The 25,583-nt window shown below is 30.7% G+C and overlaps 3 protein-coding genes across 10 annotated transcripts; 2 read left to right on the forward strand and 1 right to left on the reverse strand.

Moving 5' to 3' along the window:
• Nucleotides 1-4,221: 4,221 nt before the first annotated feature.
• Nucleotides 4,222-7,338, reverse strand: LOC107924464 (polyadenylate-binding protein-interacting protein 10). The gene is made up of 11 exons (XM_016854924.2): nt 7,071-7,338; nt 6,429-6,937; nt 6,226-6,336; nt 6,094-6,138; nt 5,943-6,015; nt 5,736-5,848; nt 5,592-5,651; nt 5,461-5,508; nt 5,293-5,361; nt 4,717-4,778; nt 4,222-4,606 (listed from the first exon to the last, which is right to left on the reverse strand). Exons 2-11 carry the CDS (start codon nt 6,876-6,878, stop codon nt 4,549-4,551), a joined length of 1,089 nt encoding a protein of 362 aa, XP_016710413.1. The 5' UTR covers nt 6,879-6,937; nt 7,071-7,338; the 3' UTR covers nt 4,222-4,548.
• Nucleotides 7,339-13,215: 5,877 nt separating this feature from the next.
• LOC107922771 (serine/arginine-rich splicing factor SR34A) lies at nt 13,216-17,369 on the forward strand. 5 transcript variants are annotated; one of them, XM_016852934.2, is made up of 13 exons: nt 13,226-13,433; nt 14,272-14,393; nt 14,603-14,668; nt 14,750-14,824; nt 14,904-15,009; nt 15,109-15,155; nt 15,230-15,287; nt 15,729-15,778; nt 15,873-15,929; nt 16,308-16,399; nt 16,493-16,564; nt 16,670-16,722; nt 17,027-17,369. In XM_016852934.2, the coding sequence occupies exons 2-13, from the start codon at nt 14,307-14,309 to the stop codon at nt 17,038-17,040; spliced, it is 777 nt and encodes a 258-aa protein (XP_016708423.1). In that variant the 5' UTR covers nt 13,226-13,433; nt 14,272-14,306; the 3' UTR covers nt 17,041-17,369. The 5 variants fall into 5 exon arrangements, 4 of the variants coding, with proteins under 4 accessions (XP_040936421.1, XP_016708423.1, XP_016708421.1 ...); XM_016852932.2 differs by having other exon boundaries at nt 13,228-13,433; nt 16,670-16,718; XR_005904712.1 differs by lacking the exons at nt 16,670-16,722; nt 17,027-17,369 and adding an exon at nt 16,151-16,203 and having other exon boundaries at nt 13,216-13,433; nt 16,493-16,521.
• A 3,083-nt stretch (nt 17,370-20,452) lies between these two features.
• On the forward strand, nt 20,453-24,705 carry LOC107922980 (two-component response regulator-like APRR5). 4 transcript variants are annotated; one of them, XM_041080488.1, is made up of 9 exons: nt 20,453-20,844; nt 22,107-22,268; nt 22,366-22,496; nt 22,604-22,759; nt 22,949-23,096; nt 23,201-23,453; nt 23,559-23,787; nt 23,953-24,255; nt 24,334-24,705. In XM_041080488.1, exons 1-9 carry the CDS (start codon nt 20,604-20,606, stop codon nt 24,445-24,447), a joined length of 1,737 nt encoding a protein of 578 aa, XP_040936422.1. In that variant the 5' UTR covers nt 20,453-20,603; the 3' UTR covers nt 24,448-24,705. The 4 variants fall into 4 exon arrangements, with proteins under 4 accessions (XP_040936422.1, XP_016708669.1, XP_016708670.1 ...); XM_016853181.2 differs by having other exon boundaries at nt 20,454-20,844; nt 23,198-23,453; XM_016853180.2 differs by having other exon boundaries at nt 23,559-24,255.
• Nucleotides 24,706-25,583: the final 878 nt, after the last annotated feature.

Genomic DNA, 25,583 nt, shown 5'->3' on the forward strand with positions numbered 1-25,583 from the left:
TTTTATAATTTTACTTACAATGAAATGATTTGAATTTATTTATAATATCAATAATAAAATTAAATTTATACGAGATTATAAAATGATTTTATTGTATTTTAATTAATACATACGATCAAACCCATGCATCGTCAGGTAAAAAATTTAGTTTATATATATTTTTAGGTGATGACGTAATACAATCTTAGTCTGTCACATGCATTGTTCTAATAACCAAACTAATGGTTGAACCAATCAAATCATTGTTTCTCGATTCAATCGCTTTGATCGGTTCAATTGCTAGACCAATAATAATCAAGTAAATAATTAAAAATTCATAAAAATTTAAAATTAGAAATTTTTTTATTAAACCAGCTCAATTTGTTCAATTACTGAATCATGTCTCAGTTTTTTATTTTGATCGGTTTCAAGCAGTTTTCATTTAATCGGTTCAATCCCTTTTGGACTAATAAATCGATTGATTCTCGATCCAATCGATCAATTCAGTCATGTTTTAAGAACAATGATCACATCCAAAAAAATTCAAGACAATTGAGTGACCGAAAAAAATAAAATTGAATAGTTGAGTGACCATTTTGTAACTTTTCACAATTTAATAATAATAATAAATACTAATAATTGAATAACTATTAATGTAATTATTGCTATAAAATATATAAATACAATATAAATATACGTTTTTGGATTTGTTTGCTATATATACTTGTACGGCTGACAAATACTCCTTGTGCCCACAAGGTTTGGAAGGTAGTTACATTTGTGCCCACCATTGAAGATTCATAGATAGATAATTTCAGTCCACTTTTGAATGCAAGGACCAAACCACAAATTTATTTAAAAATTATAATTTTTTTAAGAGAGTGCAAAATATAATTTCAAGATTGTATTATATTATATAATTAAAAAATTAAAATGATTAAAATAAAAAATTTCTTTACGAGCTTTTGGCACTATTCTTGATCTGAGTAATAAAAAAAGGATGGGTCACAGTCTGTTAATCTTCTTAAGATTAACGGATAAATTTTCACCATCTATTTTTTAAATATTTTCAAAGAAATAAGTTTAAAATTTATGATTTAGTTTTAAATTTTTTCAAAGAAATAAGTTTAAAATTTATGGTTTAGATTTTAAAATGTAGAATTTAGGGTTTTGTAAAGAAAATGTTAAATTAATTTTTAGAATTATATTAATAATAAAACATGTAAATTATAAATAAAAAATGTGTTAATTTCATAAATTGTCAGCTTGAAAATATTAAATATGTGGTGTATATTATATTGTTATAACTCTATAATTTATTTTTAATAACTGTGAGAAAATCCAAACCCCAAATGAATAATTTTATTTTTATTTGTTTTGTCATATACGTTTGAAGTTGATAATTGTCCCTATGTTTCAATATACATGTTTCTTCCACGTGCATGATTTTTTTTTATGAATTTTTTCAGAAAAAAATTAATTATAAGGGCTTACAAATTAATTATAATTAAACATTCGAAATTAATCATAATTTTCTGAAAATACGAAAAAAGTCATGTAACAACGGAACTCTTAAATATATTTCAATTTCAATTCTAAAACTACATAATCAAACGCTAGGCTTTGTTACATCTACGATGTGGGTGAAAAATGTATGTAACAATTTTTTTTAAAAAAATAGCTTAAGTAAAACAGTAAAATTAAAAAATTAAGATTATAATATTTTGGGTTCGAATCCTATTATACACAAGTATTTTTCTAGATTATATATGAAAAGATAAAATTATCCTTTAAATAATATTTATTACTTATTAAAAATGAAAAGCTTTTAGTAAATTCATTACTTAAACTAACTTCTATAATATTAATATTCTCAACAATTATTCTCAATAACGTAAAATATAATTGATTGATGTATTGTGTTTGTTAAAAATTCTATAAAAATCGATTGAATTTTAATTTGATTGAATATCGACATTATTATCAATGCAGGAAATGTGAGTTCGAGTGTAACGAAGCGTATTATCCTTTTATTTAAAAATTAAGAAGAGACTATCGATAGTTATAAATATTATATAAAAAAAAAATATTAAAAAAATTATAAAAGAAAATTGTCTAAAGATAAAAGAAAATGAAAATAGTAGGATTTCGCCTGATATCGACAAAACAACAAGAACAAGGTGTTCGATTATTTCAAAACGTTAAATCACACACAAGCAACCAAATTGGCTCTAGGACAAATTAGCTAACAAAATGCTTATCTCATCCTTTTAATAATATGTTTGGTTTCTGTTTAGGTTATATTTTGTTATTAGTCCTTATAATTTTGTGAAATTGTAACTTTAGTCCCTATAATTTTACCCATTTTAATCTATATACTTTTTAAATTTTGATATTTTAGTCCAAACCCAGATAGTAACAATTAAAATCCATTTGGTTAAATTCGATTATACTATACGTATAGTTATAGATTTAGTCTATATTCTTCGATTAGATTATTCTAAGTCATTATTCTTTTCAAACCTTGAAATTTCAATCTTAACGTAAAATGATAATTGTTAATCCATGAACTGAACTTTTAGTGAGTATGGAGATTACAAGCTAACATAGCTTATGATAATATTATGTTAGACGTACTAAATTTTTAAAAAAAAAAATAAAACTTAATGAATTTAATCGTTATTATTTAATAAAAACCGTAATTTTAAATTTTGAACAACATAAGGACTAAATTGATAACTTAATAAATATACTTGATGCGTAGTTTTCACAGGGAAGAATTTTAAATGACAAAAGTCCAATGGGTGTCAACAATGTGTCCACCATTTTCATTGTCTTTTTTTAATGACATGAAACAGATATGAAAGTGGATGTTCATGGGTTGTTCGACTGTCACATTAACTAAAGTACACATGTGTCCTCTCCTAAAAGGCTTTACTTCATTACACTTCATAATTACCTTTATTCAATTCTGGTGTTTTGTTATACTCTAATCAGTATTTTTTAAAATTATATACGTTTAATATATTATTTGTATAACATTATATTTATGTTTGATAAATGTTATATATTTTTACATTTAAAATTGGCGGTGTTAATCTTTTTAGTGTTCAATTCGAAATTTAAGGTTGATATTATGAAAATTGTCGAGGAAATTTTGACCGATGGATCCCTTGAACAAGTTAGGTATTGGATCTGAATTGTTTGTGTTCTGCTTTACCTTTGAGTTAATGTTAAGATTTATATACCTCCATGAACGCCTCACAGCTCGCGACGAAAGTGAAAGATGAAACCTAGTATAAAACTGAACACAAACACATTGAACCCACTACAAAAAATTTATTGTCAATTGTTAATATTGTTTTCAAGATTTAATACTAATATTAACAATTAACAATCATCTGTTAAGCACTAAAAAAATTAACCCCATAATCATTTATAGATAAAAGATAAAAACAACAGACAAACACCACATTGAATAGTGCTCCAAATATTTGTAGTCGAATTTAACCAAAAATTGATCTCCCCCGACCTGACACCCCCTAAATCCATACCTGACTTCACCTGAAATATTAAATATTCCATTTAGGAATATTAAATAATTTTTATATCATATTAATTTCTGCAACATTAATTAAAATAAAGCATTACAAAATCGTATAAAAATTAAAACATCTGAGTAAAATATATAAAAATAATAATTGAAAAGTTATAACATCTAGAGTATTTTAATAATTTTTTTAGAACAGAAGGTGCGGAATCAGCCGAATGATTAGCCCAAAATCGAGAATGTTCTGGGTATTAATAGACATGTTTAGCCCAATGTTATTATTACATTCAACATCTCTCGGTAACAACACATCGGTTTAACTGTTCTTAGATTCTATCCTTTTCTGGTTGTTTATTGTTTTCGATAGAACATAACATCACATGAACATACCAATGTTTCAAATTTTATATAATGCAAAAATTTTATAAAATGTTTAGAACTCAATTTCGACATAATAGCTTAAATACCAAATTATTTACCTTCAGACAGCACCAAAAAAATGCACAGCTTAGCTGTTTCGTTGGCTAAAGTCGAGTATCTCAACGTTAAGAAATATCCGACTAAGTAGTCAGAGGATATATATTTAGTATTCCCTAACGATACTTTTGCTTATAATGTATATAAACTCGGGTGTCCGGCACCGAGCCTGAGTAACTTAGCTATACAGTAATGATAAAGCAGACAGCAAATCATGAAGAACATAAGACAGTCTAGTTTAACATTACCAGATGTTAGCTATGTCCGAGCAATCTGTGTCTTTAGGGATCATCCTTAAAGAGGGGTGCATTGTAACAAGCAACATAAAATTAACATCCATGTCTATCAAAAACCTCATCTACGAGCTCGAGAAACCAACCACGATTAACCCCATATATAAGTAACTATGATGCAAGGACAAGATGATTACATTAACGCCGAAAGTACCTCGAATGTACTGCTGTATGCATGCATGTATGAGTAAATATGTATATATATTGGCAGTTGATCAGTTCCGGGAGAAAGAAACTGGCGAGGGTGGTTCAGCCCAGGGCAGGACGAGGAGCACGGGGACGAACAGGTGTCTTTGATGGACTTACCCTGCGTACGCAAAAGGCAAATAATCCAATAAATTTTGGGTGAAAAATAAAAAAGGGATGAATTTTACAACCGAAAAAGACTTGAGGGCTGTGATATGAACTAAAACCGACCTTATGGGCAGTGATCCCAAAACTGCACCACTGCAGTTGAGGGCAGCGATCGCACTATCAGCCTGCATGAATGGCATTCAAGTAAATTTACTAGTTAACAAATAACGGCAACATTAAAACGAGTTGCAGCACAATTGTTCAATGGCAATAGCATGATTACAACCAGGGACAAAGACAGAAGAGAGCAGGCAGTGGCCTTGGCCACCCAGAAATGGTAGATTTGCCATTTAACTCCATAATTTTTTATGAATTTGCATGTTAGTATAATGGTAAATTTGCACTTTGGTCCTCGGTAATTTATCATTCATCTCTGGTCCCTCCTAAAGCAATTTTTTGGCTTCATCCCTGATTATGACCAAATTTCTGCAGCAAAATATACATTTTGGCGGTTCCATTCTGGGACAAAATGATTCTGGCTAAAAGGGCAAATGATGCCAAAAGCATCATTAAACTATGTGAACTAAAAGATTTAAAAACCGGTAAAGATAGATTATTCTCTCCTCAAGAAAGTACAATGCGTAAAAATTCAACATCATACCAACTTTCGGTAAATAAAGATAGCAAGAGAGTAACTACCAATGTGAACTCAACAAAAGCAATGCGAGTTGAATGATGATAGTCTCCCAAGAGCCTCAATCGTTGAACCTACAAGAAAAGAAAAGTATTCAGTAACAAATCATAAAATCCAATAATTACGAGACATGCAGCATTTATACGGCACGTTGCATGAGAGAAACTACAAACCTCCCCGCAAACTGATTCGAAGAAGAGCTTGACATCAGCTTGAGTAATCTGTATCAGTCAGAACAAGTAATACCACTCAGGTTATTGATCACACTAGCATTTGAGGGAAATAATGGGATATGAGAAACTACCTTCTTGTCGATGTTTGTACAGTAAATGGTCCTCGTGCACATTTCCCGCTCGTCCTCAGACTGAAGAACATAAAATATTCAGAGGCATTAAAAACAAAAACGCATATCAACATGACACAAACTATTATAGTATATATGCTTTACCCTAGGTAAAAAAGTTGGGTTAACAGGCGCGATGGCAGTCTTGGAAGGCATCACTTTTAGAGGGTAATAACCAAGGATGGTTCCGGACAAATTCAAAGCAGCCTTTGCATCCTCTACAACAACACCGAATCACCAATATTGTAAAAACGAAAGCGGACACCAATGCTTACCAAATGCATAAAACATTCATATTATTATCATTATTACCTTCTTTATAGAACTCGACAAAGGCAAAGCGGAGAACAGAATTAGGATCACCGCATATACGACAATCAACAACCTATAACAGAAAGTTCTTTTAACGGAAATAACCGAAAAAATTCGGTACTAAATACAGAAAGAAACAAAAGGTAAATACCGGTCCGCAACTTAGAAAAAGACCAGCAAGAAGCTCCTCAGTAACCTAAATACCATATAAAACACAATCAATACATCAATACATCACTATATATCAGTACATAAACAAAGTAAAAAACTGAAAATATGTTACCTGCAGATCGATATCGGATACGTATACAGTTTTTCGAATCGCATCCTCTCTTTGCGCAATGCTGGTTCGATTATTCAACCTTCTCTTCCCTTGGCTAAAGTAAGTCCTTTTCTGTGTTAAAAGAAAAAAGAACAAATTATCAGACAAAATAGGTACCAATATAAAAATAAAAAACCAAAAATGCCAAAGCAAAAAAGGCATACCCTTCTATTAGTATTTTCAGCACTAAATCCAAACCCATTTTCCAGAAACTGGTTATCATTAAGATTATGTTGTTGCTGATGATGATTGATTAGGGAAGGGGGTATAAATTCTTCAGCCATGGGGTTAAGCTTAGACAAAGTTTCAACCAAATCAGTGATGTTTTTCTTGAGAATTTCACCATTATTACCCCCATTTTGAACACTGGTAAACCCATTAAGCTTATCGGTCATTGTAGCCATCTGCTGGTGGTGGTGGTTGTTTTCGTTGAACCCATCGCCGTTGATGGCTTCTCCTGCTGCTGCTCGTGGTTCCTCGGTAGTCTTAGTAACAGTCATGGAATCGGAGTTGGTTTTCGGTTTACCGGAATCGCTGACCGTATCGGTGTCAACCGGCACCAAATTTTGACCCGATGACCCGATTTTCGACCCGTCATTCTCAGCAACCGCCATGATCGAATGGGAAAAAAAAAATTCCCCTTTTATGAAAGAACGGTCTGGTTCAGATTTTCCTGTAAACAAGAAAAAAAATCCCATCTTTCTTATTTCTGCTTCATTCAATGATAAAAAAAAACCCTGGAGAGAAAAAAAAAACCGAAGATTAAAGTTGTTTTTGTAGTTGAAGTTGTTAGAAGAACAACGTACCCGCCTCATCTAAATGGCTTCCATTGATGTAAAATCCAAAAGAAAACCTTAAAGATCGTCACTTCATACACTGAGAAATACAAGAAAGAAAAAGGAAAAAAAAGAAAAAGAGAGAGACTCCGCAAATCGATAGAGAAAACGGCTAACAAAGAGGACAACCTTTTTGTTTGGTTTCTCTTTGTGTGTGTTTTCTTATAATATGTTTTTTTTTTTTAGTTTTTTTTAAAGAAAATATTTTCTTATGTATCGGTTAAAGCTATGATTCTGTAAATTGACAATGGTTTGGGTGTGTGTTTTAAATGGAGTGAAAAATGAGGAGATGCTTACGTGGATATTTAAAAGTGTAAATTAAATAATCCGCTTAAGAGTGTAAAAAGTTATAAAAATTTTTAAAAAATAAACACTTTTAAAATGCATAAAAAATTTCTTAAATTTTTTTAAAAAGTAATTAAAATATATTTTTTACTTTCAATTGGATACATGAACTTTTAAAATACATCAAAAAGATCTTTAAACTTTCTCAAAAAAAAATTAGAAAAATTATAAAAATATAAAATCAATAAAATTTATAAATAGTATTGAATTTTAATAAAAAATTAAATATTAAAATTTTATTAAAAATTAGAAAAAAATATAAAAATCTTAAAAAATATAAAATTTTACAAAATTTTATAAAAATAGTAAAAAAATGTAAAATATATAGAAATATAAACTTTTATAAAGTCGTAAAAAATATAAAATGTAAAGAAATATAAATTTTATAAAAAATTATAAAAATTATTGTATCAAAATAAATATTTTATAATTTTTCTATAATTTTTATTGATTTTTTTATCATTTTTTGTCACATGTCACGCTATGTTGTGACACGTGATGCTCTAATTGAAAAAACTAGGGGTCGTTAATTTTTTTTATGATTTTTATAAAATTTTACAACTTTTTGTTTTTTTACTATTTTTATAAAAAGAATTCTAATTTTTAATAATTTTTAAATTTTTGAAATTTTATTAATATTTAAATAAAATTTATTATTTATTAATTTTATAATTTTTTTCTAATTTTTAATAAGAGCAGGGGCTTAATTGTTTTTTTTGAAAAATTTTGAGGATCTTTTTTTATGCATTTTGAAAAAAGAGGCTTAATTAATTTATTTTTTTGTTGAAGAAGAAGAAGTTTGAATGCCTTTTTAATAGATTTTGAAAGTTCAAGTGGTCAATTGAGTATAAAAAAATGAGGGACTTAATTGTTTTTTTTTTTAAGTTTGAGGGCCATTTTATGTATTTTAAAAGTTTAAGTGCTCAATTGAGTATAAAAAAAAAAGAAAAGGAGAGGCTTAATTGCTTTTTCTTCTTCTTCTTCTTCTTCTTCTTCTTTTAAGTTTAAAGACTTTTTACATCCTTAAGCCTAAATAATTTTTAATACAATTTTTTAATTGGTTAATTTTAACATTAAATTATGAAAGAATTACTAATTTATTTTAAATCGATTGAATTACAAATAAAATGATAAAATTTTGCTTAAATTTTCAATTGAAATCAATATGGGATTGGATCTGTAGACAGCCCTTACCCCTACCATTTATCAATAAAACTAACCACAGTTCATAGTTATAAATAACTTGCATTGCTTTAAGTGTTTTACAATAGGTTTCGGCTAAATTTGAACAACCTTTTCCTTCACTCCCGTAAAGAAATCCAATCCGAATTTTAACCTTATAAAAGTGATTGAGGAGTTGTCTGCTGAGTAATTAATTCTCAAAAAGAAGTATTGTGTTTGATGTGTCTATGCCCGATTTTAGCTTTGAGTTTTATCTCTTCACTATGAGAAGAGTCCAATATTAGGTTAAAATCGAGCATAGACACTAAAAGCATAATATCTCCATTTTTTAATGGTTCAATCGACTATTTAACAAATAATGCTTCGAAAATTTATCTCAAAAAAAAGCCAACCCCTTAATAATAATTAATTACGCATGGAAGAAATTAAAAAAAAAAAGTAAAAATGGTATACGATCTTTGTCTTTTACAACTTAATTGTAAATCATGTAAGAATATCTACAAGAACATAATTAAAATTATTTTTAATTTTTAATTTATCAATTAAAGGAATTTTCTACTTCTTTACTTTCTTGACCAAATATACAACAATAAAAAGTATTTTTTTTCTTCTTTTTTTTTCATCCTTATATATATTATATATATTTGTTTTCCTAACCCAACGAACAAAATATATATAAAAAAATGGTGATGAAGGGTACGTACACGAATTGTAATAAATCTCATGTGATTACATAAAATATTATTTACTTCTGTAATATTTCATACAACAAACATTATTTAATTACACAAATTATTACAATATTGGTTATGTTTTTTTTTTGTAAATAACACATATTATTACAAATCTCGTAAACATTATCCAGTTATGCAAAAAATAATATCTAATTACACGAATTGTTACAATTTCTTTTACCCAATCGTACAAATTTGTTAATTATATGCTAATAACATATAAATTATTACAAAACTCGTAATACACAAACTATCATATATTATATGCCTACGAAAAGCTAATTCTAAGTAGCTTGTAATTTCCCTTCCACTGCCCTCTTATCTTGTTAGTATTTTATCTTCCAAAAGTTCTAAAATGCAAATTCATGCATGCATGTACCATTATCCGATGGTTTATGACACACTATGGTACGTAACGTAATTAAATAAAACAAAGAAAAAAACTTTTCTGTGAAGCTAGTTGATTGGAAATGAAGGAAAAAGAAAAGAAAGAAGACTTTATTTATTTATTTATCAAATTTAGGAAATTTAGATAAACTAATTTGACGTTGTATTTACTGATATTATGCTCTGAAAATTTGGAATTAAACTCTTTTCTGAACGATATTTGGAATTAAACTAGCCATTTCAAAACTCGTGGTAAATAAGGAAAAAAAGGGAAATCAAAGACATAAATAATGCTGAGTAGGATGCGTTAAAACACGGACACATTTATTCTTTTCTCTGTGACAAATACCACTTTAATACTGACACGTGTACGAAGTATCTGGATAGAGTTACAGCGCCCGTAGTCCTCTTTATCGACTTCCGTGACAGACATCAGTTTTCTTCCATTTGCTTATCCACTGAACGGTATCATTAAAATTTTAGGGTAAACTACATTCAAGGTCATTAAACTATTAGTAAATTTATTATTTAGTCACTCGACTTCTAAATGTTAAAAAATAGTCACTGAACTATTCTAAAGTTTTTATTTAAGTTGTAGATCTTTTAGTTTTTTCTTTAAAAAGTTTAGCTAGCGACCTCCAAGGGATAATTTGTCGATTCGTATGATGAATGAATAGAAAACCATACATTATATTCAAATTGATTTGACGATCAATTTTCGAGATCAGTGAGGGGGAGGAGAGCTTTCAATTGGTGTAGACTGTACAAATAGTGAAGGCCATACAATATCAATTACTTAAATGAAATTTTTAAATAGTTCTGTGATCATTTTGTAACATCTTGAAGTTGAGTCACCAACACATAAACTTACTAATAGTTTAGTGATACTAAGTGTAGTTTACCCATATTTTTGTAACAATAAATTAAATAACTTACATTTTGAAAAAAAAAGTGATTAAATAATTTGCTTAATTTTATTAAGTGAGTTTAGATAGACGATGTATTTACTCGCGGATAATGTAAAAATCTCAGTGACGATGAAATTAAATACTGTTACAATACTGTAACGTGACTACACCATCCATACAAACTCACCTTAAGTATTTTTTAATAAAACAACAACTTCTGTTTGCATTGACACTAAGAAAAAAGAAGAAGAAAGAAATCGAAAATCTATTCAAACCATGGGACTTGGATGGTTGTTAGTACACAAGTTAAAAATTATAGCTATAGGAATTGGATCGTATTATTCTTTATTCAATTTATAATTAATTATATTTATTGTTAAAAATAACTAATTCAATTTAAAATTAATGAAAATACTACATAAAACTATTTAAAAATATTATGTAGGAGTTTTTTAAATTATTTTTATTTACTTTATTTTTAAAAATATTCATGAAAAAATAGATTGAAGTTTTATCAATTAATATCTAGAAACTATAAAATAAAATCCATTTGGTCAAAATAAAATTCTAAATTCAGATATGAAAAAAGTTAAAATAATTCGAAATAACTTTTTATTTAAATGATACATATTACACCTTCAGCTCGCTTGTGAAGTTTAAAAATTCCACAAATTGTAGACGAGATAATTTTACCTCTTTTACACCAATAATTTTACAATGTAATTGAAAAAAAAATTATTGTAATAAATCTTTTCCTTCGTTTTTATTATTTCTTTTATTTTTAACATAAAATTATATTTAAGCATATCAAGTTAATCAAGACGAAGTTAAAAAATTTATTTGAAGGATTGAAATTTAATTATATATCTTTACGATGATAAAAATATAATTTCATCATTTAATAGTTATATAAAAAATATTTAAATGAATCGAAAACATGCATTTAATTAGTATTAATGTAATTTTTTTATGAAAGTATTAATGTAATTAAATAAATTGAAAACATGCATTTAATGTAAAATTATAAAGAATTTAAATCTTATCGGTTTAAAAGGTACAGGAAAGGAAATATATATTTACGATTTCCATATAATATGAGTTCTGCTATTTTTAATTTTCTCGTGTCATATATATTATTTTATTTATATTATAAAAATTAACAAAAAAAAAGCGACCAATCATATAGCAATGGCCCACTCGAGCTAATATTCCAAAAATGCCAAAAAAAAGTCATTTAAATGGATGTCCCACGTGTCTTTTCGGTTTGATAAGGAAAACTGGGTGGTTGAGACTGATTTGTTAAACGATGTCGTCCTGAACTTCTAGATTGTTCGATCAATCAAATCTTCTAAAATCGAAGACCATTTGGCTCCAAAGGATTGAACCTCTAGAAATTAAAGTCATATGAAGCTAATAACAAAATAAAACAAAATTATACTACAACTTAGGGAAGATATTTGTGCCACCTGAGTCTCAATTTTATTAGTATTAGTATTATTGTCGGCGTAAGAAAATGTATATTTAATTGCATTAAAGTATATTATCCTTTTATTTTAGAGTTGATAAAAGATCATGAATAATTTTAAATATTATATCTCAGAAAATAGATATAATAAGAATTTATAATAAAATTACTGGTGAAGAAAAAATAAAGAGGTCTATGCTTTGTTTACTATTTATTTTTAATATATATGTGAAGTTGGCATAAGTTTATTACCTAATTCTAAAAAAAATTAAGTTAAAATATGTCATAATTTTTTGTATTATTTGTAAATTTGGAATTTAATTTTTATAATTAATTTTTTAGAAATTTAGTATTTTTACCTTTTAAATTTCAAAATACAAGTTCAATTGTTAACAACATTAATTATCTTTTGTTAAATTTATTAATATGACATTTTGAAATAAACAAAATACTCAATTACTAGTCATGTAACTAAAAAAAAAAGAATTGTGATGAACCTGAATTTAACATGATAAATTTAACAGTATCAACAGTTGGACTTAAATTTTGACATTTAAAAATTAAAAGAGTTAAATTTTTAGAAATAAAAGTACAATGACTAAATTCTAAATTTACAAAAAAATACAAAGAGTTATGACTTATTTTAACCAAATTGTTATATAGTCACTTAATATTGTCAATTTATCACATTATAATCATTCTATTTAAGTGTTTTATTAAATTGATGTTACCTTCAACTGGGTCACCAACTCAGTTGTTAAATTACGGAAGTCTTTTTCATAATTAAAATAAGTTATATTATTGAAGGGTACTTCAATATTTTTTAATAAAAATATACATATAATAGGATTTGAATCCGAACTAATTATATTAGTAAAATAATTAATTTATCACTTAATATTTTAATATCATATGTTATTTCTAAATATATATTTTTATTCAAATTTTCGTATATATTTGCGTGTGATATAATCTAATATTTATTAAATGTGTAACTACAAGCTATTTGGACTACAGCTAAAGCCTATAAAAGATAACGTGATTAGGCAAGGTTAGGGCCGGGTCCGGTTCAAGGCTCTTCAACATATAATCAAATCGAATGGGCTTTGGGTAAACCCACGAGAAGCTTGGCAAAGACGAAGAGAAGCGAACCCTAGCCACTAGCTAGTTAAGCTAAGTCAGATTTGACCAGGCAGGACAGGCTCCACCACGAGGCCCCGTCAAGCTCAGGTTTTACTCCTCCTAGGGCCAACAGTTTGCCAATTGATTCTCATCGTCTCCACTCCACTCTCCCCAAGTTATTAAATCGCCGGTACAATGACATTACCTTTCCATTGCTCACATTCGTACTTGAATTTTTTTTCTTTTTAAATTGTCGATTCCTTTTGCTTTATTGTCTGTCTCTTGAAAGTAATCGCCGGTAATTCGAGATTGTGTTTAAAAGGGGAAGAAATCTGGGATTTAAAAAAAATGTATTTTTTAGGGTTTATGTTTCTTCAATGTAGTTAAAATTGAGATGAGGGAGGTAAAATGAAATAAATTAACTATGTGTGTGAAAATCTCACCTCATCTGGTGACAAGCATGCCTTGTTTATGATCGATGACAAGCGCTTGGACAAATAAGAGCTTTTGCAATGATACATAGGGGGTATAGAAATGGAGTGGGAGAGTTGGTTGTTATTGATTTTAATAATTGGAGCTTGTTGCTACCTTCTGAAGCTCTGGAAAAAAAAAGGTTAATGAGAGGATGAGGAGACCATGTTAAAGGTTGTAATTCTGGAGAGCGATAGAGATTCTGTATGAATATTTGTAGGAATTGTTAATTTGGTTTGCTGCCTGTTTCTTGGTTTTGCATGTATATACATATACATATTCATATATATATTCATTATTGAGGATGATGAGACCATGTTAAGTTTCAAATGTTGGAGCAAATGAGCAATGGAGCTTGTGGAGCACCGTTCACAGTTTTTGCTGACTTGGTTTGCTTCATTGTTTTTGGTTATGAAATAATCTTTTTCCATTGTCATCAGAGTTGATGCTGATGATAAAGGGATATATGTGTGTGGCTATTGTTACGTTGTTTTTTATAAATATGGAATGGAAAATTGTTTCTTTGTTAACTTGGCTTTGTTTTTTGGTGCATGCAGTGAAATATTTCTATTATTTTTTTGCTGGTAGTGGAATGAGTGGTCGCTTCTCTCGCACTATCTATGTCGGCAACCTACCCTCTGATATTAGAGAATGGGAGGTTGAAGATATATTCTACAAGGTATGTGTTGAATTTAATATTCTGCCAATGCCTTTTTTCTTCTATCAAAGAATGAATACCATTTCATTTTTTATCACAGCAGTAATGTATGTATTCTATATCGTGCTTGATTTTGTCGCATGTAATCTAGACTTTACGACCCACAACATTTTAATGCTTTTGAAGAATGTCTTTCCCTTTGGTTGATAACTGTTTGTTTTCTTATGTAGTATGGTCGTATTTTGGATATTGAATTGAAGATTCCACTCCGCCCTCCATGTTTTTGTTTTGTTGAGGTACATTTCTCATCGGATGTTTTATCTAGAATGGATAAATCAATGGTAACGATTTCTAAATAAGTTGTGTTTGTTTTGTAGTTTGAGGATCCCCGGGATGCTGAAGATGCAATCAGAGGTCGAGATGGTTATAACTTTGATGGTTGTCGTTTGAGGGTAATAAGAGGCTCTTGTTGTTTTCATTTTTTTTATTTATTTTCCCCACATAACTGGCTTTTTATTGTAATTGATGTAGGTTGAGCTTGCACATGGTGGTAGAGGACAATCCTCAAGTGATCGTCGAGGCGGGTATGGTGGCGCTGCGGCTAAGTTTGGTGTATCACGTCATTCTGAATATCGAGGTCTGCCTAGTAGTTCAACTGTGCAATTCCTGTTGTTGTCTATTTAGCGTTTATCTGCACTAACAAATGGTTCTAATATACATATTTGTTTCCCTGCAGTTATCGTTCGTGGGCTCCCTTCTTCTGCTTCCTGGCAAGATTTGAAGGTTTAGTGAACTCAAAAAGAAATTTGGGATTTGTTATTTCAGCTGTATCACTTACCTATTTGTAAATTATTCAGGATCACATGCGAAAAGCAGGTGATATGTGTTTTGTGGAAATTTCACATGACAGTGATGGTATGACCAGATGGGATGTGTTGATAAGCATTTATAGTTCATTGTTTACCTTATCCCTTTGATGCTCTCTGCTTATTCTTTTCTCTTTTCATTTTATATACAGATCTTGAATCTTTATTTGTTCAAACTCTATTAAATCTAAAATGATGCACTTCGTTATTCTTACCATCTTATGTGGGGCATACTTAAATGGATGTTTTGGGTGCTCCAACTTGGTGATGTTTATAATTTAAGATCTGTTGTTTCTGCTACTTCTCTTTAATATGCTTGTACTTTCTCTTCAAATTCTGATTGTTTTATGAGTTGTTCCCTTTATGTTGCAATGGGTTGAAATTCTAATACTTGTCATCTCTTCTTGATTTTTCAACTAGATCAGCTTAGTTTTTATGCCTTAATGTTTTCAAATGAGTTTTTATTTACTCTCTCTCTCTGTTCAATCAGGGACATTTGGTATAGTTGATTTTACCAATTATGATGACATGAAATATGCTGTAAGTTGTTTAGATAGAATTTTATACCTCCTTGCCCTGAAGTTGTGCTTCTTCAGTGCTTGTAATTCAGCCGACATGTTTTAACACCTTGCAGATCAGTAAACTTGATGATACCGAGTTTAGAAATCCTTGGGCAAGAGCTTATATTCGGGTAACCTTGCTATGCATTAGTCCATTGAGTTGTTTTAATGTGCAAAATTATTATTTATTACTATCCATGAGTTCACACAATCTGAGACTAGTGCTTGTACTTTTGACCAAGTAAACACGTGAATCGTTATGGTCTGACCATCCCTCTATCCTTCACTTTTCCGTAATTATTCCATACCCTTCATTTCTCCCCGGAACTTCTCACTGGTTATAATTGCAAAGGATTTCTGGCATTGTGGCCTTATGCGGATCCATCAACATCTTTCATGGCAAATGTATATATATTTTCCTTTGTTATGTTAGGCCATATAGAATTTTCAAAATCAACTTTCAGTTTCTTTTAAGTCTTTGATGTTTATTTGTTCTTCAATATGGATAGGTGAGGAGATACGAGAGCAGCCCCTCCGGGAGTAGAAGTAGAAGCAGAAGCAGAAACCGTAGCAGAAGCCTCAGCGTTAAAAGAGACCGGAGGTATAGACCCTTTCCCCTTCTCTTTCAGTCATTTTTAACCTTTTTAGTTCAAACGCGCGCCAAAACTCCACCTATTTTCTTCCATGCATGCAGTAAATCACGGGAAAGACCTGCATCCAACTCACCAGTTAAAGCAAGATCTGTCTCTCCTGTTAAGTCATCTAGGTAATTGGGTCTCATCTTCCTCTTAGCTTCTTTGCTTTGTTATTCGGTCTAGTTGTTACCGTACAATTTATGAGAACTTTCTTTTCCTTCTATTCATTGATTCAGAGCAAGATCGAGGTCAAGGTCAAGGTCAAGGTCAGGATCACCTGACAAGGTAGGTAAATTCTGATTTCTGATATTCAATGCAAGGAGTAACCCCTCGTTCATGGCTGCTTTTGTTAGGCTCAGTAGGTTATGTGTCGAACTTGCGAGTAATGTTGGGGGTAAACTTCCTATTAATCCAGTATACATGTATAACAGGACATGATATGTTACGCATTAATGTGGTTTTACCGTCACACATATTCTAATAGCTGTCCCATTTATACGAAACATGAAATTGAAACTAGACCTTTTTTTTCAAATGGCAAGTCTGAACTTCACTCTTGTGAATCTTATACATATGACTGATTATCTTTTCAGGCTGGACCAGTTAGCCATTGAAGTTCATATTCAAAAGAAACAGAAAGTCCAAGCGTTGCTTGCATTGAAGGAAAGATTTAGGGCTAAGATATGTTGAATGTTTCTTAAGCAGAGTATAAATGGATAGTGTCTATGAGGACAAGTGAGGTTAGGAATTAATGGTTTTTCTTGGAGATGAAGCAACTATTTCTGAACGCAGGTGGATGAAACTAAGTTTGGTCCTTTTATCTCATTTTGATATTAACGGTTTTTTCTTTTAAATATTACTCTAATCTTGCTTGATATGTGAATCCTTCAACGATCCTTTATTGGTTATTAAATTATGTTACTGTTTTGGGGGTAATTAGATTTATTACTTACTTTTTTTCTCCACATACAAAACATGGGAAATAACTACTATGATTTGCAATTAAAAATATTAGGTTATTTGATACAAAGGCACGAGGCATGTTTCATGTATATACTGAAGTATTATTTATTTCTTTTTAATAGTATAGAGTAAATTAATTCAGAGTATTAGGAGTTTTATAAGTACTTTCACCCTTAAAAATGTGGTACTTAATTTTTTAAAAAAAATAAAATAAATCTCAATTAACCTCAGATTAATCTAAACGTGTATCGTTCCCTCTTTGGTAAAAGAAAAAGACAGTAAAAACTTTACCCCACCATGAAATACAATGCAAGTATGGGATAACATAGAAAACTATGTCAAATCAAACGCTATTGCTTTTATTTTTTGTTCAATAATTGATTAATTTACAATCATGTTGCTTCTGAAATTATTATTCATGGAATTAAATTTTAGCAATTATAGAACTTTCAAGGATAATCAAGCATCCTACCCAAAAAATTAAAACAAAGCATCATATAAATGGTATTAAAAAAATTTAAACAATGTTACTTGTTTGTTTAGTCAGCTTTTGGGTAAAAATATTGTGAAATTTTTTATATTAGGAGTCAAATTGTATTTGTCTCTTTTATTCAAAAAATTAAGTAAATTAGTTAATAACTAGGATCTTTCTGATTAAATGTTCATTCATTTATATTATTAAAAATTGATATTGTTGGCTAAATAATTAGATATTTATACGTGGCATGTCATGTATAATTTATATTAACATATGGAGGACAATTTTTAAATAGTAGAAATTGATGAATTTTTTATTCAAGAGATTAACTTGCTGTTTAATTTAATATATATGAACTAATTTACTCATTTTTTAAATAAAAAATAAAATATAATTCAATTCTTAATATAAAAAAATCTCTACTAATAATAAAACATTATTAGTGCGCAAATTGAGTGAAAAGAATAAGATATTTTAAGGAAGCAAACGATTTGATTTTGGTTTTGTGAAATGATGATAAAACATTGCAATTGCTTTTATTGGCTTTTCCCCCTTCTTTAAAGCTACTTATGAGACTTTTGTAGGGATAATTAGAAAAAATCTGAATGCGATGATGAGTTTCCATCCGATTTCATATGATTGGATCTCCTTTTGTCGATTTTTGGGTAGATTTAATTATAAAATTAGTCCAAATAATTATCAAAATAGCTTTATATATAATATTAATTTAGAATGTACAATAATAAAATTTTATATTAAAAAAATAATTAATAGTATCATTAAAAATAATATTGTTCTATATGTTAAAAATATTATATTTTTTATAATAAAAATAATTGTAGCATGTTAATTATAACTTTATTTTTTCAAATATAATTTTTGATAAATAAATTAATATTTAATTTAAGATTGAATCAACGATGTATTAAATTAAGATATATCGAGTTGATTAGATATGCTCAAAACAGCCCCATCCCATTCTCATCTTTAGTCTTCTTTTCAAGTTATGCATTTTGCAATAAATATATAGTTTTTATTGATGTTTTAAAAATCAAATCAAAAGTATCGATTTGCCTTACATGAGTTTGGTACAAAAATAATTAAATAAACAATAGAAATCATAAATATTATAAATAAAAAATCATTTAGTCAATTCAATCGTTATTTTTTTTATCTCCGACCTTTTATTTTTTAGATTAATTCAATCAAAGGTTGATTCAATTCTTTATTTGGATCAATATACTCAACCAGTTTCGATCTAATTGCACTAGTTTTTACTTACAAATATTGTTAGGAATTTTACTTCTCGATATGTACAAATAGGTATCAATCAACATAGATAGAACAATATTAACATAATTAAAGTACATAAAAATTTTAACTGAAATGAAATTTAAATTATTTAATATTTATAAAAGTATCATGGAGGTTTTATATTAAGAGTTGGATTACATTTTCTCACTCTACTAAAAAAAATAAAAATTAGGTATTGTACATTATATCAAAGAGTAAATTGCTTATTTTATTAAAAGTTTCATCTATTTTTACTGTTAAAAACTGGTCCTTGCACGTCAAAATGAGGTACACATAATATAACACGTGTAACTACTTACTCAGTCATGCCAATTTTATAACTACCTAGCCAGTCGTGTCAGTTTTCAACAATATAATAAATAAACTTTAAAAAAAAACTACTTTACATTTTAATTTAACAAATAGAAACAAATTTAATTATTTTTTAAATAAAATAAGTAAAAATCAATTTAAATCCTAATACAAATTCTCCCACTATACTTTTACCATTTATTATCAGTGTAACATATAAAAATACGTACAGTGGTACGATTGGAATCTGAACTGTACCGACCATCATTATACTATAGAATTTATTTCACATATTCCAGAATCGAGCAGCCACGTATAAAACGCACGTCTATAATTTGAAGTTGTCCTAAAAAAAGTATACCACGCGCCTTCTGACTAGTTGTAAAACAAACACAAAAGTAGAGAAAAAGAGAGCCACTTGCTTCAATGCCCATCTAAATCCAATCAATAAAAACGCGAGTGAAATCCACCTACCGTAAAACGCATCGCTGACAGAACAAAACAAGACGTTCCCCTTGTCATACTCCTCCACGTGTTCGGATCCTGTCCAAGAAATTCCACCTCAAAAACTCAAAAAAAGAAAAAATCTCCAGATATTAACTGTAGGCCCCACACACACAAAAAATATCTCAAATCTAAAAAAAAAGAAAAAAAAAAAGACCGAAGCTTAAGGCCCGCCTTATTTTATTGCCTTGACCCTTAATTAATAAAATCAAATAATTAATTTTTTATTATTTTATATGCAAAGATTAAACGACAGCCTCAAAAGCCAAATCCTTGTGAGCCTTTAGATCATATAGCTGACGTGGCTTCCATAGGCCATACAAATCAAACTTTTAGATATTTTTCTGCTCTTCATAGCTAAGAGATTTTCTCAACCGTTAGATCAAAGTCGGTTCAGTAATTCAATTTCGTTTTATAGCCGTTAGATCTAAGCGACCCGTTTTAAGATATTTTTAGCAGCAATGGGTTAGATTTTTCTTTTTCCTACTTATTTTTGCTTTGCTTTTTACATTGTTTTCTCCCATTGCTAAAGCTTGGAGTTCAAAGTCAAGGGTAAAATTGTACTGTGTTTGGTGTTAGATTTTAGTGGTAACATTCATAAAAAAAGAAGAAGAGAACATATGGGTGAGGTTTTGATGAGCAGCGATGAAGTGAAAACAGAGAGCGAAGTCGATAGAGAAAATGAGGAATTTGAAGGGAATAAGAGAAGGAAGATTATGAGTGGTGGGAGTTTTGTTTCTGGTGAAGCTGTGAATTGGGAAAGCTTTTTACCAACAATGGCGTTAAGGGTTTTATTGGTTGAAGCTGATGATTCAACTAGACAGATTGTTACTGCTCTTCTTAGGAAATGCAATTACAGAGGTTAGTTTCCATTTTTTTGAGGGTTTATTTGAATTACTGTTATCAGATGAAAATGTTTAGTGGTTTTTCAATTGCTGTCAGCTTTGATGGGTACTTATTTGTAAATCGTCTCTGTTTCATGGCTGCCCGAGATTTTTATCCATTACTGCTTCTGGTTTTCAATTTCACTGTTTTTAGTTGTTTTAGTTTTAATGGGTACTTTAAGGTGCTAGAGCCAATCCATAATTCAGCTTGCCTTCTCTCTTTATTTAAATGTTTTCTTAGCAGTTGTTCTTCTTAGCTCAAATGGTTTATATGAATAACATAACTTTTTTTTTTTTGCTTATGAATAAATCTGACTGATTTGGTTATTTGTTAGTAAATTTCCTTGGGAGATAGGATCCACGTGCTTAAATTCATTTTCTGTTGATATAAGGAGGAGATTGTGGCGGTTTGGAGAGCCGTAGGTGGGATTGGATGATCGGAGTACGGATACCGGGGGAGGACCGGAGAGGAGATCAGAGTAAAAGAGAGTTGAGAACCTTTTTTAAAAAGTGAAGGTGTCTTGGTCCCTTTTTCCGGTGCTCGTAAGCGTTCTCTTTGATAGTTCCTAAGGTGACAGGTGGCACCTCGGGAATTACTAGAGAGAACCCTTATAGGTTTTAGGGGTACCATGAAAAGTGATCATGACACCTTTTCTAAAAGAGGCTCTCAACTCTTTTCTGCTCTGATCTCCTCTTCGATCCTCTCCCTGTAACCATATTACGATCATTCGGGTAAACTGTCTTAAACCGCCACATGTTCTTCCTTCTATCAACAATTTCGTATTTTGTGAAATTGGATCAATGCATTTTAAAAAAAAAAAAAAGTAAAAACAAAATCTCATAATTTATAGCAATATTAGTTTGACTTGAGTGTGAGTGTCTGATACGGGCATTACAACTTTATTTCATCTCAAAACATGTTGATTTCAGCTTGTAAATATGTTTCTCTAAAATTCAATTTGCATTAGTATTATCGTTTTGGGTTGTTTGAGTCCCACCCCAACTAGTTTTGTATTGAAATGATTCCACTTCATATGCAAGATCCTCTGCTTTTTTATCATTTTGGCAATAAAACATGGTTACATATGGTGGATCAAGCTGTTCCTTTTTGTTTTTTTTCTTTTTCCTAGCCTGCAAAACTGTACATCAATTCTTGTCTCGAAATTAGAAGTCTTTTAGAATCATAATACGCTACATTCAGAACTGAAGATGGCTTTCCCCCCCATTTTTTGGGTGCAGTTTCTGCTGTTCCTGATGGCTTGCAGGCATGGGAGATGCTAAAAGCAAAACCCCATAACATTGATCTCATATTGACAGAAGTGGATTTGCCATCTATATCGGGATTCGCTCTTCTCACGTTGATCATGGAACACGAGATTTGTAAAAGCATCCCTGTTATAAGTACGTTATGGAGGATACTATAATATTTTCTAGACATTTCTACTATATGTCCGGCAAAACAATTAATTATTTTTTCCCTGTCGGCATGATTGTGCAGTGATGTCCTCACAAGATTCGATTAGCACGGTATACAAATGCATGTTGAGAGGGGCTGCTGACTATCTTGTTAAGCCACTAAGAAGAAATGAGCTGAAAAATTTATGGCAGCATGTATGGAGAAGACAACAAGTATGCTTACTTCTACACTTCATTTCATTTTCCCTCTTTTAACTGTTCCTTCAATGTTATAATTTACATTTTTTCTGATCCCGGTTTATGTTTCTTGTTTGAATCAGTTGATAGCCAGTGGAAACACCCCTCAGGACGAGAGCGTTGGGCAGAAAAAGGTTGAAGCTATATCTGAAAATAATGCTGCAAGCAATTGTTCGAGTGGTTGTTTGGTTGGAGGTGAAAGAAATAAGGAACAAACCGAGAAAGGGAGTGAAGCTCAGGTCAGTGTTCTTCATTTGTCGTCTTTATTTGGTAATAGATTAGTGCATTTCCTATATAATTAGTATTGTGCCCTTTTAAAAACAATCTACTTAACGGAGCCTCCTAAGGTCATAGATTAGTGCATTTCGTTTGGTTTATGTTGGCTGCATGAAGTTTTTTACAGATTGCATGTTTTCTGTCCCTTGCAGAGCACATGTACAAAACCAGACATGGAAGCTGAGGATGCAAACATGGAAAATATGCAGGAATTTTTGCTCTTGCCGAGTAATTCTCAGGAGCACGAAGTTCAGACGAATTTCAATCAGAGACTGCTCGTGCATGAGAAGAAAACTGGGGGTAAGTAAGACGCTAAATTTTGAATTTTGGCATTGTTTTATCTGTTCAGTTTGAAGAGCATATATAACCTTTCTCTAAACTCGAATCAAATTTGTGAGCAGCAGTTGGTGCTTGCAAGGATACCGAGATCTTGGTTGAGGCCGGTGATGCCCTTGGTGATTCACCAAGAAAAGCTATTGATTTCATGGGAACATTCGATAGAAATTGCAATTCTTCTTTGATGAATAGCACAAGTAAGGTCGGATCTTTGACACACTTGGATTTTTCGTTGGGACGATGTTATCCTAATGCATTCAAGAATCATGCTACTCGAGAAAAGCCTACCCTTTGGCATCCTAATTCTTCAGCCTTTACAAGGTTGGTTTCTGTTGTATTTCTCGGTACCCTCTCAAGAGCTTAGCTCAAAACCTTTTGAAGCTTTTTTCGGAACAAATTGATGTAATCACATTTTGCTTAATGCAGGTACTCTAGCAGGCCATCACAGCCCCTGCAATCAGCGCTGACAAGTGCAAGTGATCAAAAGAAAGAGTCCGGAACTGATTCTGAGAAGATGTTGCCCAATAGTATTACTGAGTATAACTCTGACACTGCTAGTCCGACACTAACTCCTCAGAGAAACACGAACCCTTTGACAACCGGAACTACTGGTCAATTGAAGCAAACTGAAGTAGCGGCATCATGCACACAACAGGTAATATTGCCTGTTCTAGTACCAAGTCCGAGCTTAGCCAACCAAAAGGAACTTGCCTGTTGTGTGAACCCATTTCACCATCCCAGTTTTAAAAGCAACTCATCCGGACAGTTTTACGATCGACTTGCCTCTAACGCAAACCAGTTAACCAACCAACCTTTGCAGAAGTTGGACCAAAAGATGAATTCAACCGAGGATAGAGGACACATTTACCCTACCACCGACCAGAGTGCAACCAGCAGTTTCTGTAACGGCTCCTTAAGTCAACTTAATGGTATTGCATATGGAAGCAGTGCTGCAAGTAATAACAGTAATATCGAGCAGGTAGCTGTTGTCCGAGCTTCTGCAGACAGCAAGAACGACGATGTTTTCCCCAGTCCTAGCGGAAATTCGCATCGTTCTATCCAAAGAGAGGCAGCTCTAACGAAGTTCCGCTTGAAGCGGAAAGATAGATGCTTTGAGAAAAAGGTACAAAAATACCATCAATTGCCATCATCCCGGTGTCTTATAAAACAGCTAATGTTTTCCGCTGGATACTTTTTATAGGTCCGTTACGAGAGCCGAAAGAAACTCGCGGAACAGCGTCCAAGGGTTAAAGGTCAGTTTGTTCGTCAACCACAAGCTGATCCGTCCCATTACGGTAATTCATCCGATGGGTAGCTGCGAGTTTTTTAAACCGAGGAGATGCCATTGTACATATTTATAGCTTAGTAAGTATACTATTTGGTTACCTAAAAGAGGTTGCTATATATACTTATTGTAACATAATATTTTGAGCTTGTTTTCGCATTAGGGGATTGATTGCCTTTGGTCATTCTTTATTGGTTTACCTAGTAGGACATGTACTTAGGGCTTTTAACTCGGTTTTATACATTCATCTTAAAGAGCTAATAGGTAACGTAGAAATTCGAGTTTAAATCTCAATATCTGCAATTTTTTTTCTCGAACGGCATCTCTTGTTAGAAAAACCCGACATTAACATTGATAAATTTTAGAAATAGGCCATCTCTGTTTGTAGATTTCATACCAGTAGCAAGTTCCAAGTTAAGTTTTGTTTGTTGGAGCTGCCATGGCTAATTGCTTGAAAATTCAATGTAAATAATCCCATCTTTATTTTGTAAACAAATACAGACAATTAGTGGGACATATGATCACACCAAAAATAGACACAATCTTCCCTAATATAATTTTTGTTATTGGATCTGGCTTTTTTTTGTCCATTTTGATCCTTAAACTTAGTAATTAGATTCATTCTGGTTTCTAAGTTAAATTCTGTCAAAATTTGATGACATGATTAGTGTTATTAGAAAAAGACGGGTTGAATGAATCAAGAACTGATTGATATAACGATGGGAATAAAAAAATTGAATCAATTAATCTGAAAATTACTTGAAATTGATAAAAATCGATTCAGTCTTAAAACAACCAAATCACTAAGTAAATCGAAAAAAATATTTTTATTACATAGGCACGCTCTACAAGGAGATGATATATGTGATTGATCCAAGGGTTGCTGCTTTCTTACACTTTCCTCAGTGTTTTGTCACTTGCTCATTGTCTGAATCTGGTTGCTTATAGGTATTTTTTTCAAAATGATATCAAGTTTTTAATGGACATTTCCTGTAAATTCACTTTATAACCCTGCTGCCACCTCTCCCTGGACACCAACCACAAAAGCAAAAAAAAAAAAAAAAAAAAAAAAAAAGAGTTGAATCAAGAGTCAATAGTGATGGGGTCAGGCAGCTTTTGTATTTGATTGAAGGACTCAATAACTGGAATTGCTTTGCATTTAAAGC

Source organism: Gossypium hirsutum, chromosome A11 (assembly GCF_007990345.1).
Source record: "Gossypium hirsutum isolate 1008001.06 chromosome A11, Gossypium_hirsutum_v2.1, whole genome shotgun sequence".
NCBI classification, from domain to species: Eukaryota; Viridiplantae; Streptophyta; class Magnoliopsida; order Malvales; family Malvaceae; genus Gossypium; species Gossypium hirsutum.

Excerpts from the sequence above, each read along its gene's own strand:
- LOC107924464 (XM_016854924.2), bottom strand. The coding sequence starts at position 6,878 with ATGGCGGTTGCTGAGAATGACGGGTCGAAAATCGGGTCATCGGGTCAA. Across the intron at positions 6,139-6,225 it reads TATCCGATATCGATCTGCAG|GTTACTGAGGAGCTTCTTGC; the intron begins GTAACATATTTT and ends TATGGTATTTAG. Across the intron at positions 5,849-5,942 it reads TGTCGAGTTCTATAAAGAAG|AGGATGCAAAGGCTGCTTTG; the intron begins GTAATAATGATA and ends GTGTTGTTGTAG.
- LOC107922771 (XM_016852932.2), top strand. The coding sequence starts at position 14,307 with ATGAGTGGTCGCTTCTCTCGCACTATCTATGTCGGCAACCTACCCTCT. Across the intron at positions 15,156-15,229 it reads CTTCCTGGCAAGATTTGAAG|GATCACATGCGAAAAGCAGG; the intron begins GTTTAGTGAACT and ends TAAATTATTCAG. Across the intron at positions 15,930-16,307 it reads GGGCAAGAGCTTATATTCGG|GTGAGGAGATACGAGAGCAG; the intron begins GTAACCTTGCTA and ends CAATATGGATAG.
- LOC107922980 (XM_016853179.2), top strand. The coding sequence starts at position 20,604 with ATGGGTGAGGTTTTGATGAGCAGCGATGAAGTGAAAACAGAGAGCGAA. Across the intron at positions 22,760-22,948 it reads AGAAAGGGAGTGAAGCTCAG|AGCACATGTACAAAACCAGA; the intron begins GTCAGTGTTCTT and ends TGTCCCTTGCAG. Across the intron at positions 24,256-24,333 it reads ATAGATGCTTTGAGAAAAAG|GTCCGTTACGAGAGCCGAAA; the intron begins GTACAAAAATAC and ends TACTTTTTATAG.